The 25854-nt window shown below is 37.2% G+C and overlaps 2 protein-coding genes across 3 annotated transcripts in view; one reads left to right on the top strand and one right to left on the bottom strand.

The window, feature by feature from the left end:
• The window catches only part of LOC123524437 (zinc finger Ran-binding domain-containing protein 2-like), a 95743-nt gene that overhangs the window by 4025 nt on the left and 65864 nt on the right, over positions 1–25854 (bottom strand). Inside the window, exons 5-7 of one of the 2 annotated variants that reach the window (XR_008370389.1) lie at positions 23431–23556; positions 21087–21357; positions 12663–12733 (exon numbers count right to left, since the gene is read on the bottom strand). Coding sequence is in view for 1 of the 2 variants with exons in the window: in XM_045302642.2 (XP_045158577.2) it covers positions 12673–12733; positions 21122–21357; positions 23431–23556 (423 nt within the window). In the remaining variant the exon portion in view is untranslated. The remainder of the gene's footprint in view (positions 1–12662; positions 12734–21086; positions 21358–23430; positions 23557–25854) is intronic. The other variant, XM_045302642.2, reaches the window with a different exon arrangement.
• On the top strand, positions 3346–9203 carry LOC123552078 (uncharacterized). Its single transcript, XM_053539897.1, has 8 exons — positions 3346–4034; positions 5059–5239; positions 5580–5681; positions 5914–6042; positions 6606–6793; positions 7263–8080; positions 8615–8681; positions 9059–9203. Exons 1-7 carry the CDS (start codon positions 3635–3637, stop codon positions 8678–8680), a joined length of 1884 nt encoding a protein of 627 aa, XP_053395872.1. The 5' UTR covers positions 3346–3634; the 3' UTR covers position 8681; positions 9059–9203.

Below are 25854 nucleotides of genomic sequence, written 5' to 3'. Positions count from 1 at the left end.
CTTAACCAGGCAACGCCGACGCAGACGCCGACGCCGACGCCGACGCCGACAACCGCTCAAGTGATGACAATAACTCATCATTTTTTTTCAAAAAATCAGATGAGCTAAAAACGACCTACCTACCCTAATTTTTTTGAGCATGTTACCGGAAACAAAGAATTTTTTTTTTAGGCCTAACAAGAGCCACTGTACACAGCAAAATAAACATGGAGTAAAGTGTCTATAAATATTGAGGATCATAGGTCAAAGCATTCTGAAATTACTGAGTGGACTAGATCACAAACAGACAGATGGACAAACAGCATAATCACATAATGTCCATCTTTTCACTTATCATGACTGGGACTATGACAACTGACTGAGAATCCTCAAATACCAAAAGCAGGGTTCCCACAAAGCAGAGAAAATAAAATTCCCTGACATTTCACTGACCAAACTCCAATTTTCCCTGACCAAAACTTTCGCGTTCTGGGACACTTACCCGGTCATATATTGATAAATGTGGTCTCCATTTTCACTATCAGCCAAGGTCCCTTACCATATTTTTTTTTTATATTGATAACTAAAGGGTGTAAAGAAAGTTTGTTCCAGTTTAACAGATCGCTATATTATTTTAGTGTGATGTAACAGACAACAAGAAAGGTCCCTACTATTCACTAAAAGACTAATTTTGGATTTTTCTACTGTGTCTGTTCTGACAAATGTACAACATTTTATGAAAATTTGCCTTTATTCATATATTTTTTGTAGAAAATCGCATTTTACACATGATTCTAATTAAGTCTACTTGTAGAATTAACAGATTATGTATGTTGCAATATATTTAGAAGTTGTTTGTTTCCTTTTTACATTACAGTATTTGAGTTTGCATTCTACAAATAATATTTAAAGATCTGACATAGAATCATTAAAAGCATAAATGCCAGATTATTTTTCGAAAGTTGAAAATTCAATACAGTAAATAGTATTCAGCTTAAATGCCTCAACACATCAGTATTTAATGACTTATAAAAATCTTACTTTACACATTTTTATCATGCTGAATTACTTTTCCAGCTGTAGTTAACTTTACTTAAACCCTCTTATGTACAATGGTATTAGTGTTTGATTTCTTTTTTTGTTTAACTTTCCATTTTTAATTGTTTTTCTATCATGCAAAATAAGTCCTAATATCCACCCTAAGTATGCAATTTGTTTGCATCTTTTCTGCATCTCTTAATCTTTCAGTCTTTCTCTGTCAGCTGAATTCTAAAATATTACAGAGTAAAATTAAGATGCTGCATAGAATTCTATTAAAACAGACTTTTACTTTTAACAAAATCCACCACTAATAACCATTCAAACTTATCAAACACTGAACTTCCATAAACACTTTTGCACTTGAAAATTAGTTTTGATCTTTACTAAGAAGAGTTGACCAGAAGATTAAGGTCTATTTAGATATAAAATAAATCAAAATAGCACATTGCAATCTGTAAGCAGTAATTTGAGTAAAGAAAATGGTAAATATTACTGTAAGAATGATATGTAATAAGTTTTCTTAAATAACTTTTCCATACAAACATAGATAACAGCAAAGTTTTATTATGGCTTATATAGTAAAATGATGAAATTAATTTGCAACTATGCAGGACTACACAGTTCATAGCATTCATTCATACAGTCTTAATTCTTTTAAAAGTTAAAAATAATTTTGTTTAACAGACTGTATTTTTTAAAAATGTTTGGTTTAGCCAAATGAAAAGAAACTGCTTTTGACTTTTATTTTCATCCTTTTTTCACAACTTTATTTTCCTGCTTTTGCATTTTGGTTTCAAATTTCCCTGACTTTTCCCCGACTTTTGCTAAATTTCCAAATTTCCCTGACCAGTTACAAAATTTCCTGACTTTTCCCTGACCTTGAAAAAAATATGTTTTTCCCTGACCATGGGAACCCTGAAAAGGGGGTTAATGGTGACTGTTGTTTTTTTTAACTGCAGCTTTGACCTTTGATCTCAAAATCAGGGTTCATCCACGGCCCAATAGCAATATGCCTGCCAAGTATAAATCGCAGTTCAAGAAATTTTTACAATACTGACCAGAAGAAGTTTTTGAACTGACAGGAGTGATAACAGGGCCAAAGTGACAATGAAAATAAGCAGTTTAGGGTCACAGTCTTGTTAACCCAAAACAAGAGTGCCAGAATGTCACAATATACGCCCGTCACAGCAAATTTCTTTACTCTAGCACCTGTATTTGCAAATGGAATTTTAATTTTGTGGTTGTTTAGTAATCATTGTAAGTCTTTTGTTTTTCTAAGTCCACTAAAAAACTCCTTACCAGGTAGAGATACCTTAAAATACACCTAAAATTGGAAAGTAACATCTATGTTGTACTACAGAAAAGTGGTCTCGATTTTTCCCTACGACTAGTAATGAAATAGTTACAATATAAGCTATTTATAGTAACAACAAAGGGAAGTAATTCTACAGAAGGGAACTGCGCATTACATTTCATCTCATGATGGTGTATAATTGTGCCAAGTTAAATCAAAATCCCTCCATGCATGAAGAAGAAATGCTTCGGACAAAGTCATTCTTGTATCTGACCTTTGGCCTCTAAGCGTGACCTTGACCTTAGACCTAGTTCTTGCGCACGAAACTCCGCCACTTGGTGGCGAACATTTGTGCCAAGTTATATCAAAATCCCTCCATGCATGAAGAAGAAATGCTCCGGACAAAGTTTTCATTCTTGTATCCTTTGACCTCGAAGTGTGACCTTGACCTTAGACCTAGGGACCTGGTTCTTGCGCATGACACTCCGCCTCATGATGATGAACAATTGTGCCAACTTTCATCAAAATCCCTCCATGCATGAAGAAGATATGCTCTGGACAAAGTCATTCTTGAATTTGACCTTTTACCTCTAAGTGTGACCTTGACCTAGGGACCTGGTTCTTGCGCATGACACTCTGTCTCATGATGGTGAACAACTGTGCCAAGTTTCATCAAAATCCCTCCATGCATGTAGAAGAAATGCTCCTGACAAAGTCTATGGACGCCGCCCGCCCACCCATCCGCCCGCCAAGGGCGTTCCCATAATACATCCCGTTTTTCAAACGGGCGTATAAAAAAGAGTAAGAAGGAATCAAGGTACTTGATATGATGGTTTCAAGTGGGATGAAACTGACAATTTGATCAAAACTGAATGGACAAGTCTATTTTCGCAGTTTTCGAGTAATTCAAGGGCCATAATACAAGAGTAACTGGGGCAATTTGGGTGGTTATCAAACTTGGCCGAGATATTATGCCCATAAACACTATCACCAAATTTGCTGAAGATCGGATGAAAAGTCTTCGACTTAAGGCAGGACAACTCTAATAACTCCCACCAAAATTTTAAAAGATCGGCTAATGTCGTTTTAAACTCGGTAAATATCGCAACGCTCCGTTCGTCATCGGTAAACTACGGTAAAAATTTGATTTCATCCCAAAATATGTATTTACGCAATATTTTTTATTTTGATTGGTCATAACTATCATAAAGTGGTATTTGATTAATATTTCAGTTAGTTCTGTTTAATAATATTCGAAAATATAAATATTTTTAAACCGAAAGTAATTGGATTTCGCGACCAGCGTTTTCTGAAAACGGAATGGCACGAAACCAGAAAGGTCAGTTTTCGAAGAGAAAACCAGTAAGTCGACGAAAGAAATTATTGAATAATGATCACTGTTATTGTGGAAACAATGTAACAACTACTCGCGTTGGATTAGATCTAGATGAATCGTGGAAAGTGGGAAGAAGACTGGTTGAGTGGGAAGTGCTTCTTGGTAATCTAAAATATTGTCAAAAGTGTAAACTTGGACCTGTGCCACTGACAATAAACACAATTCAGGGGGACCTTCAGAAAGGACTTGGAGGGTATTTATATGTGAAATGTGAAAATCCTGATTGTGAATACATAAACCGTGCTGCCTACGGAAAGACATACCACCAGACAGCTGAACGTCGAGGCATGCCTTGCTTTGCAGTGAACACCAAACTTGGAACTGGTATGTCACATTTTAAAGTTTTATGCTTGTGTAATAGATGTGTAACTGTAATATATAAATCAACATCAGCACAGTACCAGTGTGGACTATTTAGAAAAAATATTAATCAATGTAAATGTGCAGTCCTTGAAGTAAGCAGAGATCCAATGGTCTATGAGTGTGACCAGTGAAATTTCTGTCGGACCAGTGAAAATTTCCAAATGACCGGCTTGTTTGACCAGTGAAAATTTTGGTTGGATCTTGTCTGTACATTTATCGCTTATACCTTGGTAAAATGCATCAAGTATGTCAAGGGAATTCCATTCATCCGACCGTTAACGTTTGCTGTTAGGATTCCCTGCTTTTTACATGGCTTTGTATGCAAGGAGATAAAAAAAACGGGTAAAATGTGGTAATATATGAAATCAGCTGCGTTTTGTCATTTTCTTTGCTTTTTTAAAATGAAAAAATGAGAAGAAAATGTTGAATGCAATGAAGATGTAAGTAAATGTGTACAGTACCACCACATGTATAACAAAAGATTTTGGCCAGTAGAAAGTGATCCGGGCCAGTAAATTCTGCAAGCTTAGTGGCCCGAATGGCCTGTGGGTTTCAGATGACTGAATGTTGTAACAAGATCCGGTTTCTGGTTTGTGTACCAGTTGGTACAATGTATTGTTTGATAAGTCAGGGGCAGCGAAATCTGATTTTGACTTGCTTACAAGTCCGTTTTTGTTATTTGCTATTTTTTACTTGTCCGTATAATAGTTATAGTAAACTCTGATCAAATTTCACTTGTCCGTAATTGTAGAAATAACGGGTGCAGTGAACCTATATCACGATAAATCAGTTTTAAATTTGAATTATTTATGAATGCAAATAGATAAATCGTTTTACGTACGCACCTTTTTAATAATAGGTTGTGCCTCATTATGTATTATAATACAAAGGTCAACCATCGGGATCAAGTTGCGTCCACTATACTGTATTTATGTTTTTATAATGGTTTAATTTCTTTCTTGAAAAACTGTCAATATCTTTCCAGCAATGATCGATAGTCTGGGTGGGCCAAGACGTGTAAATAACATGTTAGCTACACTAAATCTAAAGACAGTGTCAGATGCAAACTTGAAAAAGATGGAGATTCGGGCAGGAGATGTTGTGGAGAAAGTTTCCACTGAGTCATCACGAGCCGTAGCTGAGGAGGCATTAAAGAATGAAATGGAGTATGTTTATTTTTTGTTAGACACATAGCCTTAGGTTGTATATACTTGATATTTAAAAGATTTCTATATCATATGCACTTAATTCTATCAGTCAGTCAATCAGTTAATCTCTGATAACCAAGTTTTTTTCTACATTTTTAGAACCAGGAGTCCAAAGCTGTGATTTTGATAAAAATACAAAAATAGATTCCACCTAATTGAAAATAATTTTTCAGAATAGTGTGGAAAGTGCCAGTCCATTAAATTTTGCAATAGTTTGAGTCTATGGACTCCAAAATAGAAGTCAGTAACAATATTTGATATTTCTCAGTTGTTTTTATAATTCAAATTAATTCTACAGGACCATTGCACATGCAGAGTCTCAAGATGCACAAGTTGGTATGAGTGGTTTGATTGAAGACTTGGGCGTTTGTCCACTACCAGATTCATCTCCTGTATCACAGTAAGAATATTATTTTTTAGATACTCAAGCCAAAGACTGTGACTTATGGCTAACTGATTGTTCAAACCAAAACCTTAGATTGTGACTTATGACTAATTTTATCTTCAAATCAACAACAGAGTTAGTGTTTCTGGTGTTTCGTATTGCAAGGATACATTATATTTTACATTGCACAGTATGCCATGAATTTATACTAAATACAATTTTAAATGCTAGCATTCTTTAAAAATAGGTTGAGGCTTCATGATGATGAACTAGATTGGACTGATACTGAGAGTGATGATGAGAATACATGTAGCTATATTGAACATGTTGAACAGAATGTCCCAGAGACTGCCTCTTTACCAGATAACAGTTGCAGGTACTTATATGTTTCAATCATTTTCTAAAACCTTGAAATACAATGCCTCAAAGGTAAGATTTCAGTCTCAGATTTTTTGGAGACTCTTTATTTACAGTACAGATATTAACCCTATCATGCTGGACACGATTTATTCTGCCTTTGCGGCGAGTGCAGATCATGATCAGACTGTACATCCATGCAGTCTGATCAAGATCTGCACTGTTCGCCATTCAGTCAGTATTTTTTTTGTAATCATCCCATCTAACAGTTAATGATACTGTCCAAATTTAAAGATGGACAAGTTCATTATAGAAATCTAGCAGGGTAAGGGTTAATTTGTCAACATGTAGCACCAGCATACACAGACCAATAATCAAAACTCTTTGCCATTTTATCCATATGTGGAGGCTCTTCTGTGCCGCTGGAGTTAACCTGATTTCAGGGTGTAAACTATATGGATTATGGAACCCAGATTCAGTATGTAGGATCGAACATGCAACCTCAAGAATAATAAGCTTTCACAACCACACCCTGACAAAAATACAAATTCAGATTTGTTATATATATTTGTTTGTTTGCAGCACTCCATTGGACAACAGAATGCCAGTGCCTCCCCCAGTTCACACTCCCAAATTACATAGAACGTTACCCAAGCAAGCCAGAAAAGCTAAAGTCAGACTACTACCTAAATATCCATGCCGCACAAGAAGTGGTATGTCAGTTGCTGTGGACACAGCCTGGCATAAACGAGGTTTTGACTCTCTAACCTGTAAGTTCTCAGCTGTATTTTTCTTTTAAAATATATTTGTTTGCCATATGTGTATTCTTGTATGAAATGTTGTACAATACAAGTATGTCAAAAAACTACTTTTGAAAATAGAGAACTAACTAAGTTATCAACAAATCAACAAATGTACTTAACAAAATGGCTAAATTAAAGTCGATTTTACTTTTTAAGGATATAGTTTCTGCATTGTCCATCCGTTATTCCATCTGTCCATCCGTCATGTCCATCAGCTGAAATATCTAAGGAATGGATGGATTTTCATGATAATTGTACAAAGTAAGTATTACCATGGTGTGATGTGGCACAGGAAGTGCAGTATCAAAGAACCGTATCTCTACCTATTTTTTTTTAATTATCTCCCTTTATTATACAAAATAAGGCTTGTCTGAAGTATAACTTGAAAAGTATGAATGACATTCAATCTAATATTTATGTTTGTTATTTCTCACAGCTCATACTTTCTTCATGACCACTGGGAAGTCTACAAAACAGAAGAAAGTCATCAAGACAGTTGTTGGTCACAGAATTTGCGGTGTTTGTAGCTGGTGGCGAAGAAAAAGACCAGGCCAAAAAGTTCGTCCCCATAGATGTGTGCGTAACCACACAGGTAGTGCTAGGGCTATGGAAGCCACAAGTGGTGTAAAGGGGGTACATGAATTGTTGGAAGAGGGCACCCCAGTGGAGTATTTGGAGGGTGATGGAGACAATACACTTATTTCAAAAATAAAAACTAACCTTGGAATAAGTATGAAGAAAAGATTTGATAAAAATCATGTGGTTAAAAACTTTACCAAAAGTCTATATTGCTTGAAAAATGACAAAGGTATCAAGTTGAGCAAAAGTGTTATCACCCACCTTGAAAAGTGTTTAAAATACACATTTGCCAAAAACCAAGGAGATAAAAGTGGAATGGAAAACAACTTGAAAGCCATTGTTCCACATCAGTTTGGAGACCATAGTCTTTGTATGCCTAGGTATTGTGGATATAAAAGAAAACCAGGAGAAAAATATCTTCATCGTAGCCTGCCCTATAAGACAGCTCTACACGATGAAACCCTCAGACAACGACTACAACAGATATTTGATCCACTGATACATAATGCCCATCAGTATATAGATCTTGGTTCAAGCCAACAGTGTGAACATGCCAACAAGGAAGTGACACTGAGAGCTCCTAAGAGTCACCATTACGGCAACACCAGCAGTCTTGACTACCGAGTCCATGCCACAGCAGCATTCGTAAATGAAGGAAGGCACTATATAACTAAGGTATAAAATAGTTAATGTTCTGAATTTGTTATTGTTCTTTACTTCGTATTTAAGGATTTTCCAGGGAAAAATGAGTGGTGATGAGGGAAATCACTTTTTTCTTTGTGGTACCACCACAATTCCTGTCTCCTCACTCATTTTTCTTTGAAAAACCCTTACCGTTATTATTTTGACTATTCAAAGCGGTTAAGGTTGGGGGGGGGGGGGGGGACTTGTAAATGCATCTACATTGGTTACAGTTTTTTTTATGAAGTCCAGTATTTTGTTTACTGCAATGAAACTTCAGTCTTGAAACTAGGCAAATGCACCATAACTCTAGGATGATTTTGTAAGGAGTTATGGCCCTTTTTGTTTAACTTTTTATAAGTTCAATCAATGCTATTGCAATGAAACTTGAGACACTTGCTGTAGGGAGGATTTTGTCTATATAAACAAGCTTCGAATTGTCAAGCACTGACTGTCAGACAGTTTTTGTTTTCTTACGTTATTGGTTAATTTTGTTGTTATTTGTTCAATTTTATTGATTCGTTTCAGATTGTTCTTGTTATTCCAGTTGTTGTTTCTTGGATATCGATGAAACCTGAATGCCATGATCTTTAATGTAAGTATGTTTCTATACATTCAATTTATACTGATTACCTGGCATGAGAGCAATAAGTTGTGAGTTCAAGACTTATGTCCATCCGCATAAGAGAGATTGGTAATGAAAACTTCATAGAATCTAAAAATTATTTTTGGGCAGTTGTCAGTTTCTGGTGAAAATTACCTAGAACTTAAAAGTCAATAAAAAATAGTGTGGCACCCATGTCAGAATAATTTATGTAAACAAATAAATTTAACAATATTTGTGATGAAAACATTAGCAAAGTATTAATCTTTTTTGTGCAAACTGCAATATCTGTATGTATCTTCAATATACATTATATTCTTATAGGGGTAGAAAGGTGTTGTTTTTTATGATTATAATTTGTTTTACAGGGTTTCAACAAGCTCGGACTATCTCCTGGTGCACACACTGTCAAGTATGCTGACATGTGCTTGAAGCGGCGACACACCAAACAACAGAAAGCCCAATCCCCATCTACTAAACGTAGACGACTGGTGCTGAAACAGGAACGGGCTACTAATCAAGGTGCAAATGAAGCTCTAGAAGGAGACACGTATCAGTCAGGTGAGTAAACATGAAAATGTTTATTATGCCCCCCTTCTTCAGAACCCTGTTGTTTTAGGTCAGTAGGTCAAAGGTTTCAGGGGACCTTTGACTGCAAAACTTTGTCCGGGCAGTAACTCATAAATGCTTCAGCCTAGGAACATCAGACTTTGTATGGAGGTTTGTCATGACCAGCAGATGATCCCCTATTGTTTTATAGGTCTAGGGACTACAAAACAGTTTCCGGGCTATTTACACTTAAGGCTTCATATCATGTAAGACCCATTGTTGCTTTTACAGTTACTGACTCCACCAAGGGGGATTTTCATGTTCTGAGCTCTTCAAGAGTCTTGTAATATTGAACTTGTACGTTATGATATGGTCCCCTTTACAAATACATATGAGCCACACCATGAGAAAACCAACATAGTGACTTTGCGACCACCATAGATTCAGACCAGTCTGCGCATCTGCAGTCTGGTCAGAATCCATGCTGTTCGCTTATGTTTCCCCATATTACAATAGACTTCGAAAACGAACAGCACGGAACCTGATCTGCGCTGGTCTGTATTCATGCTGGTCACAAAGCCACTATGTTGGTTTTCTCATGGTGCGGCTCATATATGTTGTTTAACACTTGGATATTTTAAAACATAACTGCCATATTCATTATAATTTTACAGCTACTTTTGTTACTAGGACAGCAGCCAGGGAAACCAAAACCAAAAGATGAATACATTTGTTTGCATTTATACTTTTATATAACAGGAATTGGTCACGGCGACAATGTAGATGTGGAACAGATTCCAGATTCCATTCCAAGGGGTAATTTTAAACCTGTCCAGTTACCAGGACCCCCAGCTGTTATATCTTTTGACTTGGAAACAACAGGCCTGAGTGAGTAATTGTTTAGTTTGTTACAACTTCAGAAATCATGTCCACTAACTTCTGTATTTTGGTGTCAGACACATGGTTGCTAGTGTCTGCTGTATGTACAACATAGTCTACCAGACAGCTTGGATTTGGTATAACATTGTTATCATTGAAGAACTATTTTTATGCTAATTTCAACAACATTATTATATATACAGTTAACATGGGAATGCATGTCAGAATTTTTCTCATGGAGGGTCACCAATAGCTCTTTCGACCAAAGTGTCAGTCTGAGAAGCTGGGGACAAGAGTACAATCTCCACTAGCAGTTCCAAAATTTGGACAATCTGTGCAAGTGAAGTAGGGGAATGGACATTTACTTCTGAATAAAGTGAATATGTATACATTTTTTTTTTCAATTGTTTTGCAGTTAAAGATGGAGTGCTTCCGCAGATTACACAGATTGCTGCAGTGGAGTTACAGTCAGGAGAGCAGTTCAATACATATGTTAAACCAACAGTTCCCATTTCTATGGCTGCAACAACTGTTACTGGCATATCATTTTATAATGAGGAAATGACAGTAAATGGAACAAAAGTGCAATCAGTGTCCATAAAAACTGCTATGGATGAATTTGTTAATTGGATATCCAAATTCAAAAGTGTATGTTTAGTAGCTCACAATGGTCGCAGATTTGACTTTCCCATTCTTGTGTCTACATTAAAGAACATTGGAGCTCAGGATAAGTTATCAGAATGTGCATTCATTGACTCCATGTCAGTGTTTCGAAAGCTTTATCCGAACACATCACTGAAACAAGTAGACCTTGTGTCATCTTTACTTGGTGAAACATACGATGCACACAATGCCATGGGTGATGTGGTTGCCCTTGGGAAATTAATCAAGTTTGTGAACCTCTCAAGTAGTGATTTAATGGCTCATAGTTTTACTCAGTCAGCAATTGCTAATAACATGGCTTTCAACAAATCTAAAACACTCAATTTGCCATCATTGAATCCGTTGATTTATTCAGGTGTGATAAAAAAACCTACCGCTGAAAACATTGCTGGGTCTGGTTTGAATATAAATCACTTAAAACTGTTGCATAACAGAGGTGGGGAAGATGCTTTAAAAGATGTGTTTATTTCAAAGAACTCAGAAGGCTTACCAAGAGTCTCTAACAATAAGAAAGTGTTGGAAGAGATTGTACCACAAATTGCTAAATATTTTGAAAATCACTAGATTTTTATACTCTGGTATAATAACTGTTCAGGGACAAAAATGTTTTCTGTACATTTATTTGTCTGTACATCCACAGTGATAATTAAGGAAATAACAATATAGGTGTTCTATATTTATTGCAATGTTCTTATCTATAAAACATCATACAATGTATTTACCAGAAAATATTTATGTAATGCGTAAGATATATTATTTACTCAAATTTTGTCTCGGCAAATTTACTTTTTGGTGGTATCAAATACCTAATGATATCATATTATTTTACATTAAAATGGTTAAACCAACTAGTAAATGTATTCAAATGTGTTTGTATTGTTATAAACTCCAAACAACTTGTAAAAATGTCAATAATACATAGATTCTGATTGTTATAGGCAGCTGTCGATATGTAGTAGTGGAAATAAAGTGATGAAAATATTTCCATCTCTCCAACTTCCCATTGGTGTTTTTTCAATACTAGACGGGCAAAGTTTTTAAATATGGTTTATTTACCTTAGGAATAGGTCAGTTATAAAAAATAAGCATTAATTTGTTTTGGAATAATCATATTATTGCGGAAAAATCATACTTTTAATGTCGTCACGACATTTTGCCGCGGAATAAAGTGCTTTTGAGTTTGCACATATTGTCATGGGTAAATGCAAATTTAGAAGAAATGTCTTGCAAATAAACATTTAAATCATCTTATTTGCAAACATACAACACTTCTTGGTCCATAAACTCCAAATTTAGTATTATATTGCTTAATATAAGTAATTTATGGCCATTTTATTTACCCTAGGGGTCAGATAATTTTGAGTAAAAGTGAAAACATGGGGTGGGATGGAATTTTTTTAAAAAAAATTTTTATTCACCTGGAAAGGTGTCCTAATATTTTAAAAACAATTCAGTGGTATGATATAGATAATAAAAAACACATTTTGAATTAAGTTTGGAATATTGTCCATTAGAGTTGTCCTACCTTAAGAGGGCAGATAAGGCTAAATTCACAGTTTTCGAGTAATTCAAGGGCCATAATCCAAGATTGCCTCTGGTGATTTGGGTGGTTATCAAACTTGGCCAAGATATTATGCCCACAAACATTGTCAGCAAGTTTGGTGAAGAGCCGATGAAAACTATTCGACTTAGAGAGTGACATGCTTTTGGACATCAGCCACCGCCCGCCACTGCTATTCACATAATACGCCCCCGTTATTTCAGAGACGGGCGTATAAAAATGAATACTAATTTGTCCTCATATGAACATCTGTAAGTAAGGACACTAATGTCAAGGAATAAACCGAAATGAAGCACAGCTCATTTTCACAACAATCAAACCTTGACCGCCTTATTTCCTGTCACGCGAGCCAGATCGTGACCTTGAATCATCTGAAGAGTCTTCGTGAGATCTGTAAACAAAATAAATGGCGTAAATGTGAAGCCATATTTCTCCTATGTTAACAGTATTTTCAGACAGAAATAAATATTCAACCATGTATTTCATATATAACAAGTAAATTCACTGAATTGGTATCCCCTGTGGATGGGATAAAGAAAGCATTCTCTGCCTATAAAAAACACACACACATATTTTCTATATTTTCACTGGTATTCCGGAACTACTTTGGTATTCTTGAGCAGTTACTTAGGTAGATTTACCATCTGAAGGGGAAAAATGTATATGAATAGTGAGGCAAACTATTTCAAGTCAAAATATAGAATCAATAATTATCGCAGCCCGCCTATGGTACATTCTAAGCAGTATTTGTACGAGTACGTGGCATTATCATCAGGGAACCATTAAACCGCTCCTGATCTCAAAATCAATAGGGGTCATCTGCCTCTATATCAATTTTAAACCTTTTAACTGTTCTGGGTCACTGTAACCTTGACCTTTGACCTACTGATCTCAAAATCGATAGGGGACATCTGCTGATTATGAACAACCATCCTACCAACTTTCATGATCCTAGGCCTAAGCATTCTGGACATCTGCAAAACAATATACCCCTACTTCTTCGAAGTGGGGCAGAAAATCTCACAACAATATGTCGATATTATTGGGAACTGTGAGTTGTATGCAACTTGTACAACTAGACTTTCATATTCAATGTCTTTGCGGATGCTGTAAAGGTAACGTTTTTTGTTTATTTCTAAAATAAGACTTAATTTCCGCTGTACTGAAAATGCTTTGTTGTTGTTGTCGCTCATTCTAACTTCTAAATGTAAACAAATGACGTTTTAAATCATTTGTGTATATAATAAACAGAAAATTCAAATTTTTTGCATGAATACAGTTTTTATTTTCATCTTGAGGTATGAAAAAAAACATAGTTCGTGAAATATTTTATTTTCATACCACTCGATGAAAATAAAAACATATTCATGCAAAAAACTTGAATATCCTCTATTTATTTTTTAAACTGGCTTCTTCAAAACAATATAAACTTGAGAAAAGTCCATACAAGAATAATATAGATCAATTTAGCTAAAGATACAGCAGTTCATACATAGGAAGCATACAATATTTTGTTTTTAGCTCTGGTGGCCACTCAAAAGGGGCCAAGCAGAATCTTTTGAAATCACTAGAGAGAAATCCTACACAAAGATGCAACAGACCAGGTCTGACGAAGTTATATCAAGGGATTTATAGGATGAAGATTAAAGTTTTTTCCACTTTTTAGCTTTGGCGGCCCTTCAAAGGGGTCAAGCAAAACAATCACAAGAAATGTAAGGAAGGTTGCTACAGCATAAAGTTTTTCCTATTATTGTTTGCTTAGTGAAAACATTTTAACAAACTTCAGAGAGGGGGGGCTAATTGAGAAATGACATGTCAAGAAAACAAAACTTCAGAAAAGACTATACAGGATGCTACAGATCAAGTTTTTTTTTTTTTGAGAAACAGCATGTTGTTCATGAGAAGATGTCATTTATAAATTCCATTCACATAAATCATCATTTGAATAGACGTGTTAGCAGACATACTGGTATCTGAGTAAATGTTTGGTAAAATCCAGCAATGAATGACAAAGTTACAGACAGGTGTCAAAATCAGGATGGACATATTATGAAGGCAGACGATTAATTCAGAGGACCATGATGGCCCTTTATCGCTCACTTGAGTTTAATTGCTTGCTTCGTAAAGCTTCAGAAACAAAACAAGAGGACCATGATGGTCCCGAATCGCTCACCTGTCTCCATATGACCCAATTTTCATGAAGATCCAATTGAAAAATATGGCTTCTAGAGAGGTCACAAGGTTTTTCTATTATTTGACCTAATGACCTAGTTTTTGAAGGCACATGACCCAGTTCTGAACTTGACCTAGATATTATCAAGGTGAACATTCTCACCAATTTTCATGAAGATCGCATGAAGAGTATGGCCTCTAGAGGTCACAAGGTTTTTCTATTTTTATACCTACTGACCTAGTTTTGACCACACGTGACCCAGTTTCAAACTTTATCTAGATATCATCAAAGTGAACATTCAGACAAATTTTCATGTAGATCCATTGAAAAATATGGCCTCTAGAGTGGTCAAAATGTTTTTCTATTTTTAGACCTACTGACCTAGTTTTTGAAGCCACGTGACCCAGTTACGAACTTGACCTAGATATCATTAAGATGAATATTCAGACCAACTTTCATACAGATCCTATGAAAAATATGGCCTCTAGAGAGGTCACAAGGTTTTTTTATTATTTGACCTACTAACCTAGTTTTTGATGGCATGTGACCCAGTTTCTAACTCGACCTAGATATCATCAAGGTGAACATTCTGACCAATTTTCATGAAAATCCATTGAAAAGTATGGCCTCTAAGAGGTCACAAGGTTTTTCTATTTTTAGACCTACTGACCTAGTTTTTGACTGTAGCTGACCCAGTTTCGAACTTGACCTAGATATCATCAAGATGAACATTCAAACCAACTTTCATACAGTTCCCTGAAAAATATGGCCTCTAGAGAGGTCACAAGGTTTTTCTATTATTTGACCTACTGACCTAGTTTTTAAAGGCAAGTGACCCAGTTTCGAACTTGACCTAGATATCATCAAGGTTAACATTCTGACCAATTTTCATGAAGATACATTGAATAGTATGGCCTCTAGAGAGGTCACAAGCAAAAGTGACGAATGAATTATACCCCCACAATATAGCCTTGTCACAGAACTAAGCCAATGTTAAAGCCGAACTTGCTTGACCTTTGACCTACTGACCTCAAAATCAATACAGGTCATCTGCTGGTCATGATCAATCTCCCTATTAAGTTTCATGATCCTCGGCCCAAGCGTTCTCAAGTTATTGTCCAGAAAAGGTTTAAATGATCCGGGTCACTCTGACCTTTGACCTCACTATGAAGTTTTGTGATCCTAGTCCAAAGTTTCTGAAGTTATTGTCCGAAAACTGTTTTAAATGTTCCAGGTCACTGTGACCTTGACCTGCGACCTACTGATTTCAAAATCATAAGGGGTCATCTGCTGGTCATAACCAAACTCTCTATCAATTTTCATGATCCTAGGCCCAACCGTTCTCAAATTATCATCTGGAAACTGTTTTGTGTCATTATGACCTTGACCTTTGACCTACTAACTTCAAGTTTCATGAAGATACAGTCATAAATGTGGCCTCTAGAGTGTTAACAAGCTTTTCCTTTGATTTGACCTGGTGGCCTAGTTTTTGACCCTACATGACCCAGATTCAAACTGGATTTTGAGATCATCATGATTAACATTCTGACCAAGTTTCATGAAGATACAGTCATAAATGTGGCCTCTACAGTGTTAACAAGCTTTTCCTTTGATTTGAGCTAGTGACCTAGTTTTTTACCCCAGATGACCCAATGTCAAACTCGTCCAAGGTTTTATTGAGGGTAACATTCTGAATAAGTTTCATTAAGATTGGGCCCAAATTGTGACCTCAAGAGTATTAACAAGCTTTTCCTTTGATTTGACCTGGTGACCTAGTTTCTGACCCCAGATGACCCAATATCGAACTCATCCAAGATTTTATTCAGGGTAACATTCTGACCAAGTTTCATTTAAGACTGAGCCAAAATTGTGACCTCTGGAGAGTAACCAAGCTTTTCCTTTGATTTGACCTGGTGACCTAGTTCTTGAACCCAGATGACCCAATACGGAACTCGTCCAAGATTTTATTGAGGGTAACATTCTGACCACTTTTCATTAAGATTAGGCCAAAATTGTGACCTCTAGAGTGTTAACAGTCAAACTGTTGACGACAGACGGACGACGGACACAGGGCGATCACAAAAGCTCACCTTGATCACTTCGTGCTCAGGTGAGCTAACAAGAAAGTAGGTCAGAAGGTCATGATTAAGACTATTCAAGATGAGTATTGAAATCTGTATACAAGAGGGTCATGATGGCCCTATATCGCTCACCTGACTTAAGTTGCTTGCTTGAACAAATTTCTTTGCTAAAGCTTCAAAACAAGGTCAGGTGATGTCTGAAGATGAGGAATGGTCACAGGTTACATCTGCATTAGTATCAAGTCATTCTAGTTAGGGGTATTGATGCTAGACGGAACGGTTCCATTTGGTTAACCTCATACGGACGGACGGACAGGACAATCACTATATGCCTCCCGCATCAGTAGATGCCGGGGGCATAAAAACAAGTAGGTCGGTAGGTCACATTCATGGTCACTGAAAGTCAGTTTTAAGATCGATGTGCAAAACTGTACATGTCATCCAAATTTCAAGGCTGTATCTTAAAAAACAAGAAAGTAGGTCAGTAGGTCAAGGTCACAGTCGGGTGACCCCTTATCACTTGGGGTCATCAGGTATATATAATTAAACAGTCTAGGAAATATGATCTGACAACATTTGAAGTATTTTTTCATATATAACTGATATATCAAGTGACCTCTGGGGCGGGGCCTCTTTTCACCCAAGGGGCATAATTTGAATAATCTTGTTAGAGATCAACTAGGCAAAGATACCAACAAAATATCAAAGGCATAGGCCTTGAACTTTCAGACAAAAAGAGTTTTAGATTTTTTTCCCATATAAGTCTATGTAAAACTTAGGACCCCAGGGCAGGGCCTCTTTTCACCCCAGGGGAATAATATGAACAATCTTGGTAGAGGACCACAAGGCAATGCTACAAACCAAATATCAAAAGCCTAGGTCTTGTGGTTTTAGACAAGAAGATTTTTAAAGTTATTTCCCTATACAAGTCTATATAAATCATGTGACTCCCCTGGGCGGGGCAATATCTCATCGTAGGGTGATCATTTGAACAATCTAGGTACAGGCCCACTATCAATGCTACATACCAAATATCAAAGCCCTAGGCCCTTTTGTTTTTGACAAGAAGATTTTCAAAGCTTTTCCCTATGTAAGTCTATAGAAACAATGCGACCCCCCAGGGCGGGACTGTATTATATCCTAGGGGGATAATTCGAACAATCTTTGTAGAGGACCACTAGATGATGCTACATACTAAATATCAAAGCCCCAGGCCTTATGGTTTTGGACAAGAAGATATTCAAAGTTGTTCCCAATACAAGTCTATATAAACCATAAGACCCCCGAGGTGGGGCCATATTTGACCCTAGGGGGATAATTTGAACAATCTTGGTAGAGACTCACTAGATGATGCAACATACCAAATATCAAAGCCCTAGGCTTTGTGGTTTTGGACAAGAAGATTTTTAAAGTTTTTCCTTTCGGTTGCCATGGCAACCAGACTTCTGTATGGAATTTAATTTTTTGAACAGTTTTTAAAGAAGACCATCCAAGGATCATCCCTGTGAAGTTTCATCAAAATTGGCTATGTGGTTCAGGAGAAGATGTTGTTTAAAGGAAAGTGTGGATGGCCGGACGCTGGACAGTGAGCGATCACAATAGCTCACTCTGAGCCTTTGGTTCAAGTGAGCTAAAAAAATTATACAGGTTGTCCAAATTTCTATACTGTAACTTATAAAACAAAAAAGTAGGTCATGATTAAGACTATTCAAGATGAGTATTGAAATCTGTATCAAACATTATACATGTGGTCCAAACCTTTTTGCTGTAGCTTAAAAAACAAGAAAATAGGTCAGTAGGTCAGGGCTAAGAACATTAAAGACAAGTATTGAAATCTTTATCGAAAGTTATTGACGTGGTCCAAATTTCTATGCTGTTAGGATTGGTGTGCAAAACTATATAAATATCAGTGTGCAAAACTGTATTTGTCATCCAAATTTCAAGGCTCTATCTTAAAAAAACAAAACAAGAGGGCCATGAAGGCCCTGTATCGCTCACCTGACCTACTGACCTAAAGATCATCAAGATTAACATTCTGACCAAGTTTTTGACCCCAGATGACCCAATATCGAACTCGTCCAAGATTCCATTGAGGGTAACATTCTGACCAAGTTTCATTAAGACTGAACCAAAATTGTGACTTCTAGAGTGTTAACAAGCTTTTCCTTTGATTTGACCTGGTGACCTAGCTTTTGATCCCAAATGACCCAATATCCAACTCATCCAAGATTTTATTGAGGGTAACTTTCTGACCAAGTTTCATTAAGATTGGGCCAAAATTGTGACCTCTAAGAGTGTTAACAAGCTTTTTCTTTGATTTGACCTGGTGACCTAGGTTTTGACCCAATTGACCCAATATCGAACTCGTCCAAACTTTTATTGAGGGTAACATTCTGACCAAGTTTCATTAAGATTAGGCCAAAATTGTGACCTCTACAATGTTAACAGTCAAATTGTTGACGACGACGGACATTGGGCGTTCACAAAAGCTCACCTTGAGCACTTCGTGCTCAGGTGAGCTAAAATGTAAGTCAGTAGGTCAAGGTCGAAGTCAAGTGACCCCTTATTACTTGGGATCATCAGGTAATTATAATAAAACAGTCTAGGAAATATGATCAGAAAATATTTAAAGTATTATTTCCTATATAACTGATATAACAAGTGACCCCTGGGACAGGGCCTCATCTCACCAAGGGCATAATTTGAACACTCTTGGTAGAGGACCACCAGGCAGTACTACATATCAAATATCAAAAGCCTAGGTCTTAAGACAAGATTTTTAAAGCTTTTTCATATACAAGTCTATGTAAAGCTTGGAACCCCCTGGGCAGGGCCTCTTTTCATCCCCGGGACACAATTTGAACAATCTTGGTAGAGGACCACTAGATAATGTAACACACCAAATATCAAAGCCCTAGGCCCTATGATTTTTGACAAGAAGATTTTCAAAGCTTTTTTCCTATATAAGTCTATGTAAACCATGTGACCCCAAGGGCAGGGCCATATTCGACCCTAAGGGGATAATTTGAACAATCTTGCTAGAGGACCACTAGATGATGCTACACACCAAATATCATAGCCCTAAGACCTGTGGTTTTGGACAAGAAGATTTTCAAAGTTTTCCCTATACAAATCTATGTAAACCATGTGACCCCCAGGGCGGGACCATATTTGTCCCTAGGAGGATAATTTGAACAATCTAGGTCGAGGACCACTAGATGATGCTACATGCCAAATATTAAAGCCCTATGACCTGTAGTTTTGGACAAGAAGATTTTAAAAAAACATTTCTTTCAGTTGCTTTGGCAACCAGAGTTCTGTATGGAATTCAATTCTTTGAACAATTTTAATGAAGACCGTCCAAGGAACATCCCTGTGAAGATTCAATCAAAACTGGCCTGGTAGTTTAGAAGGAGATGTTGTTTAAAGGCAAGTGTGGACGGACGCCGGATGGTTAGCGATCACAATAGCTCACCCAAGGAGCAAGCAAAATCTTAAAGATGTTTTATTTGGTGGAGAGGGGGAGGTGCAGTCATGGTGGAAGGATATTATAGGGCAAGAAACTAAATGAACTGGATTTTCTTTGGGTGACGCGTGGGGGTGGGGCGCAGATGGTGAGCAGATCTGACCCTGCTGTAACCTTGACCTGTCACTATGGTTCTAGCACTCTGCAAATCGTAACATTGCCTCCTACCTAAATCTCAAGTCTGAAGTCAATACCTTGAATGGTTAATAAGTTATGCTCTGGACATGAAATATAATGGACTAATTTGACATCTGAGCTCAATTTGTGGCCTTGACCTTTGACCTACAGACATATCGTCTCATCACCATCTACCTACAGACCAAGTTAGAAGTTAATATCTTGCAAGTTCTGCTCCGGACATGAAATATGATAGCCAATTTTAACCTTTTAGCTCAATTTGTAACCCTGACCTTGTGATCTACAGAGACAGTTCAGGTGCTCTGCACATCATCTCATTGCCATCTACCTATATGCCAAGTTTAAAGTAAATCCCTCTGTTATAAAGTTTTGCTCTGGACACAAATTATGACAGCCGGATCCTATGAAGTTTGACCACTAATTGTTTCCCTGTTATTGACTGAAAATTTATTTTAAGTCTCAAGGTGATTGTGACCTTGACTTTCTGCCTACTAGGCAATCATCCTATGAAGTATGATCACAATAGGCATTTGTATTCTCCAGCTATTGATCAGAAACCAGTTTGTCTGCCAACCAGCAGAATATTTTGTTCACAATGACATGACAAATGGAATAACTTTGAAAGGTATTCAAGATTAGTATTTGTGCAGCAGTTTGGAGGAAAAAGGCCTAACAGTTTATGTGGGATGATGGGTATGTGACAAAGTATGATCACAGCAGCTCACCTGTAAGCCTTTAGCTCAGGCGAACAAAAAAGTAACAATCTTTTTTCTTTCTGTCTACACCTTAAATATCCAATACCAAGAAGTAAGCAAGTGATATTGACCTTTGACCTTTACCAGTACCCCTGTTACCAGTTACCTGGACCTAGACCGTGAGTATCTAGCTCGTTTTCTCTCTTTTGATCTCGACCTCGACCTTGATCTGGAACTAGATGAAGACCTTGCACTTGAACTGTCTGACGACTGTGAGCTGTAACTTGATGACCTCGACCTTTTATCACCAGGAATTACTTTTTCATCTTCATCACTAGCAGCAAGATCATATTGACCAAGGTCTCCATCATCATCATCATCTTCTTCTTCCTGCTCATCCTCCTTAAAAAATCAATACCTTTATGGTTCTTGGTCACATCGAAACATGGAAATTATGTCTGTTCAACCTGAACTTAACTGCCTCAGGCAGAATGTTACTGCAGTTTTTGAAAGGTAATATACACATCTCAATTAACATCAGGTTACAAATGGATGAACAAGAGCACCACCTGTGGGTAACAACCCTTGCCTGTAAGTACTTGACATAAAGCAATGTACAAGTGAGTTATAGTTCTTAGCCAACTTACTTATCATATCATAACAAATAAGTGCACAAAGTTCCAATGTTAAAGCTCTTACAGTATTCAAGAAAAGATTTTACCTAAAATTTCCAATTTTTTATGTACAAAAAAGGACCATACTTTTAACAAATGCAAGTGTGAGTAATGGTTCTTGGGCAATATACTCATCTAATGACAACAAACAAATTCCGAAATTTCAGTTTAAGCAAGGATTGTTTTTTTGGAGATTTTAGAATTTGTATTCCAGTAAAATGGGGGGGGGGGGGGGGGGGGGGGGGGGAAGAAACTGATGCAATATTACTAATATCTGTGGGTGGGGCACAGTTACAATACTCAAGGGTTTTGGGATGACATTTTGCAGATCGCGTAAGTACTTTGCTGCATAAAACTAGAACCCAAAGCAGATAGAACAAGAACTCGTAGAACATGAAATGTCTATAAAGTTTCATGATCCTAGGCCCAAGCTTTCTCAAGTTATCATCAGGAAACGGGTTAACTGTTCCGGGTCACTATGACCTTGACCTCTGACCTATTGATATCAAAATCAATAGGGGTCATCTGCTGGTCATGATCAACCTCCATATTAAATTTCATGATCCTAGGCCCAAAGGGTTCTCAAGTTATATCTGGGAACGGTTTAACTGTTCCGGGTCACTGTGACCTTGACCTTTGACCTACTGATCTCAAAATCAATAAGGGTCATCTGCTGGACATGATCAACCTCCCTATTAATTTTCATGATCCTAGGCCCAAGGGTTCTTGAGTTATCATCCGAAACTGATCTACATACTAACCGACATACCTAGTGACAAACATCTGCAAAACAATATACTCCTCCTTCGAAGGGGGGCATAACTAGATACCTCCAACATTTTGTGGGAAAATCATTGACAAATTGCTATTCAGTTTGATCAACACGTCAGTTTTAACATACATAATTTCAGTAATACAATAAGAGCCGTCACCATTGGTGACAAATGCCCCCAAAGCGGCACATGAATGCTACAGTTGCCTGCACAAAAAAATCACACCATCAATTCATGACCTTTACCTTGACCCCAGAGACTTGGGTCATAAGCATAGCACACCTTCTCAATATGGTTAAAAATTCTGTCAAATTATTTTCAAATCCCTTGATAATTGACAAAGTTATGGACCAGACAAGAAACACCTTTGACTTCTAAGTGTGACCTTGATCTTGGAGCTAGAGGTCCGAGTCTTGCGCATGACACATCATCTCAATATAGGGAACATTTATGCCAAGTAATTTAAAATCCCTTCACCAATGGCAGAGTTATAGACCAGACAAGAAATAGACCCTGTTAACCTCTAAGTAAGACCTTGACCTTCTAAGCTAGGGGTCTACATATCATCTCATAATGGTATAAATTTAATTGTGCAATGTAATATTAAAATTGCATCAACCATGACAGAGTTATGGACCAGACAGGAAAATAACACTATTTCCATTGACCTGTAAGTGTGACCTTGTGTGCACGAAACATCGTCTGATTATGGGCAACATTTGTGCCAAGTAATATTACAATTCCTTGATGAAGACAAAGTTACAGACTGGACACAATTTAGGGATGAACAAACCGACAGACGCTGTCAATTACTATATGCCGCCCCAAGGAGCGTGCGTGTATATCGGGGGGGGGGGGGGGGGGGGGGGGGGGGAGGAATAGGGGCTAAAACAGTGTGGAGAGTGGACTGAAACAGACATTATCTGATGGCCCTGAAAGCTCACATGAGCTTAAATCACAAACAATACTATAAAATAATAAATCTTGTTTTTTAATATGAGCATACAATAATATATGAAGAATGTTACCGATTCAAGTTTGTATGCAGAAGTATCTCCATTTTCTTCGTCATCATTTTCTTCTTCCTTAATAGCAGCATATACATTTGGTCTTTCTTCAACTGAAGCTCTACTTTTCTTCTTCTTTCGGCCAAACTTAAAATAGCATAATACACTCCTAAATTATGTTGACAAACAGCAGCCCCACTCTCCATCTCCCAATTTCAAAACATATTGTTGAGTTACAGCAACTTCATCTATAACAAGAAGGTCATGATGACCCTTAATCGCTCACCTGAGTAATATGAGCCACATGTTTCAAATGGCAAACTGATGCTAAAATATTAAGAAAGTAGGACAGGAGGTCATATTCATGGACACTGAAAGTCAGTTTTAAGATCGGTGTGCAAAACTGTGGATATCATCCAAATTTCAAGGCTGTATCTTCAAAAACATGAAAGTAGGTCAGTAGGGCAAGGTCACAGTAACGTGACCCCTAATCACTTGGGGTCATCAGGTAATTATACTTAAATAGTCTAGGAAATATGAGCTGATAATTTTTGGAGTAATTTTTCCTATTTAAGTCATATAACAAGTGACACCCCCCCCCCCCCCCCCCCCCCCGCCAGGTTGGGGCCTCTTTGAATATTTGGTTCAAGTTTGGTGAAGATTGCATGAGAAATGTTCGACTTAGAGCGCGGACAAGAATAAAACGGCCGATTTTCGGCAATTCAAGGGCCATAATTCCTAAGTGCCAAGGCCGATTTGGCTAGTTACTGAACTTGGTCTAAGACTTATGGACACTGTGTGGTGGGAGACATGATTACTCTACAATTTTTTTTTCTAAAAGAACCTAACATGCACCTTGCACAACTAGGGTTACTACTGATCACTTGTGTTACGTTTCATTCAATTATGTGCATTGGCTCAGGAGATTAGGGGTGCACAAGATTGTATATGCAGACTCAAAGTATAATAGTATAGTAACATTACTCTACAATTTTTTTTTCTAATAGAACCTAACATGCACCTGCACAACTAGGGTTGGTACTGATCACTTGCCTGAAGTTTCATTCAACTGTGTCAAGGGGAAGAGGACAGCTGGTAAGCATATGCAGACTGTATGCATATAGTACATTAACAAACAAGAGATCACAGAGTGATCTTGGCGCCCACCAATGTGCCATTTTGGAGTGTTCCAAATTTCAAGACTTACTGACTAGCTCAAGGTCAAATTTCATTTCCGTACACAACACTGTGCATGTGGTCCAAATTCGAAAGCTGTAGCTTGAGAAATGTGAAAGTAGGTCACTAGATCAATCTTAAGGTCAAAGTTTAATTTGGTACACAAACTATGCAAGTGGTCCAAATTTGAAGGCTTAGCTTGAGAAATGTGTAAGTAGGTCACTAGGTCAAAATCAAGGGTCAAATTTCACTTCAGAACACAAATCTATGCATGTGGTCCAAATCTGAAGCCTGTACCTTCAAAAATGTGAAAGTAGGTCAATGTCAAGGTCAAAGTTTGTTTCGGTACACAATCCTATGCATGTGGTCTAAATTTGAAGCCTGTAGCTACAGAAATGTGAAAGTAGGTCACTAGGTCAATCTTAAGGTCAAAGTTCATTTCGGTACACAAAACTATGCATGTGGTCCGAATTTGAACGCTGTAGCTTGAAAAATGTGAAAGTAGGTCACTAGGTCAAAATCAAGGTCAAATTTTATTTCAGAATACAGAACTATGCATGTGGTCCAAATTTGAAGCTTGTACCTTCAAAACTGTGAAAGTAGGTCACTAGGTCAATGTAAAGGTCAAAGTTTGTTTCGGTACATAAAACCATGTATGTGGTCCAAATTTGAAGGCTGTAGCTTGAGAAATGAGAAAGTAGGTCACTGGGTCAAAATCAAGGTCAAATTTCATTTCGGAACACAAAACTATGCATGTGGTCCAAATTTGAAGACTGTACCTTCAAAAATGTGAAAGTAGGTCACTAGGTCAAAATCAATGTCAAATTTCATTTTGAAACACGGAACTATGCATATGGTCCAAATTTGATACCTGTACCTTCAAAAATGTGAAAGTAGGTCACTAGGTCAAAATCAAGGTCAAAGTTTTTTCAAGTGCACAAAACTATGCATGTGGTCCAAATTTGAAGGCTGTAGCTACAGAAATGTGAAAGTAGGTCACTAGGTCAAAATCAAGGTCAACTCATGTCAAGGTTCATCTTGCCACTCAAAAATATACATGTCCAAATTTGAATGTTGTAGTTATTGACAAGAAGATTTTAAAAGCTTTTCCCTATATAAGTCTATATGAACCATGTGACCCCCGGGGCGGGGCCATATTTGACCTTGGGGGATAATTCGAACAAACTTGGTAGAGAACCACTAGATGATGCTACATTACAAGTATCAAAGCCCTAGGCTTTGTGGTTTGGACAAGAACATTTTCAAAGT

This window comes from Mercenaria mercenaria, chromosome 3 (genome assembly GCF_021730395.1).
Source record: "Mercenaria mercenaria strain notata chromosome 3, MADL_Memer_1, whole genome shotgun sequence".
Classification (NCBI taxonomy): Eukaryota; Metazoa; Mollusca; class Bivalvia; order Venerida; family Veneridae; genus Mercenaria; species Mercenaria mercenaria.
This window is presented reverse-complemented; position numbering and strand designations above follow the sequence as displayed.

Coding starts and splice junctions, on each gene's coding strand:
- LOC123552078 (XM_053539897.1), top strand. CDS start 3,635: ATGGCACGAAACCAGAAAGGTCAGTTTTCGAAGAGAAAACCAGTAAGT. Junction 4,035..5,058: donor GAACACCAAACTTGGAACTG/GTATGTCACATT, acceptor ATATCTTTCCAG/CAATGATCGATAGTCTGGGT. Junction 6,794..7,262: donor AGGTTTTGACTCTCTAACCT/GTAAGTTCTCAG, acceptor TATTTCTCACAG/CTCATACTTTCTTCATGACC.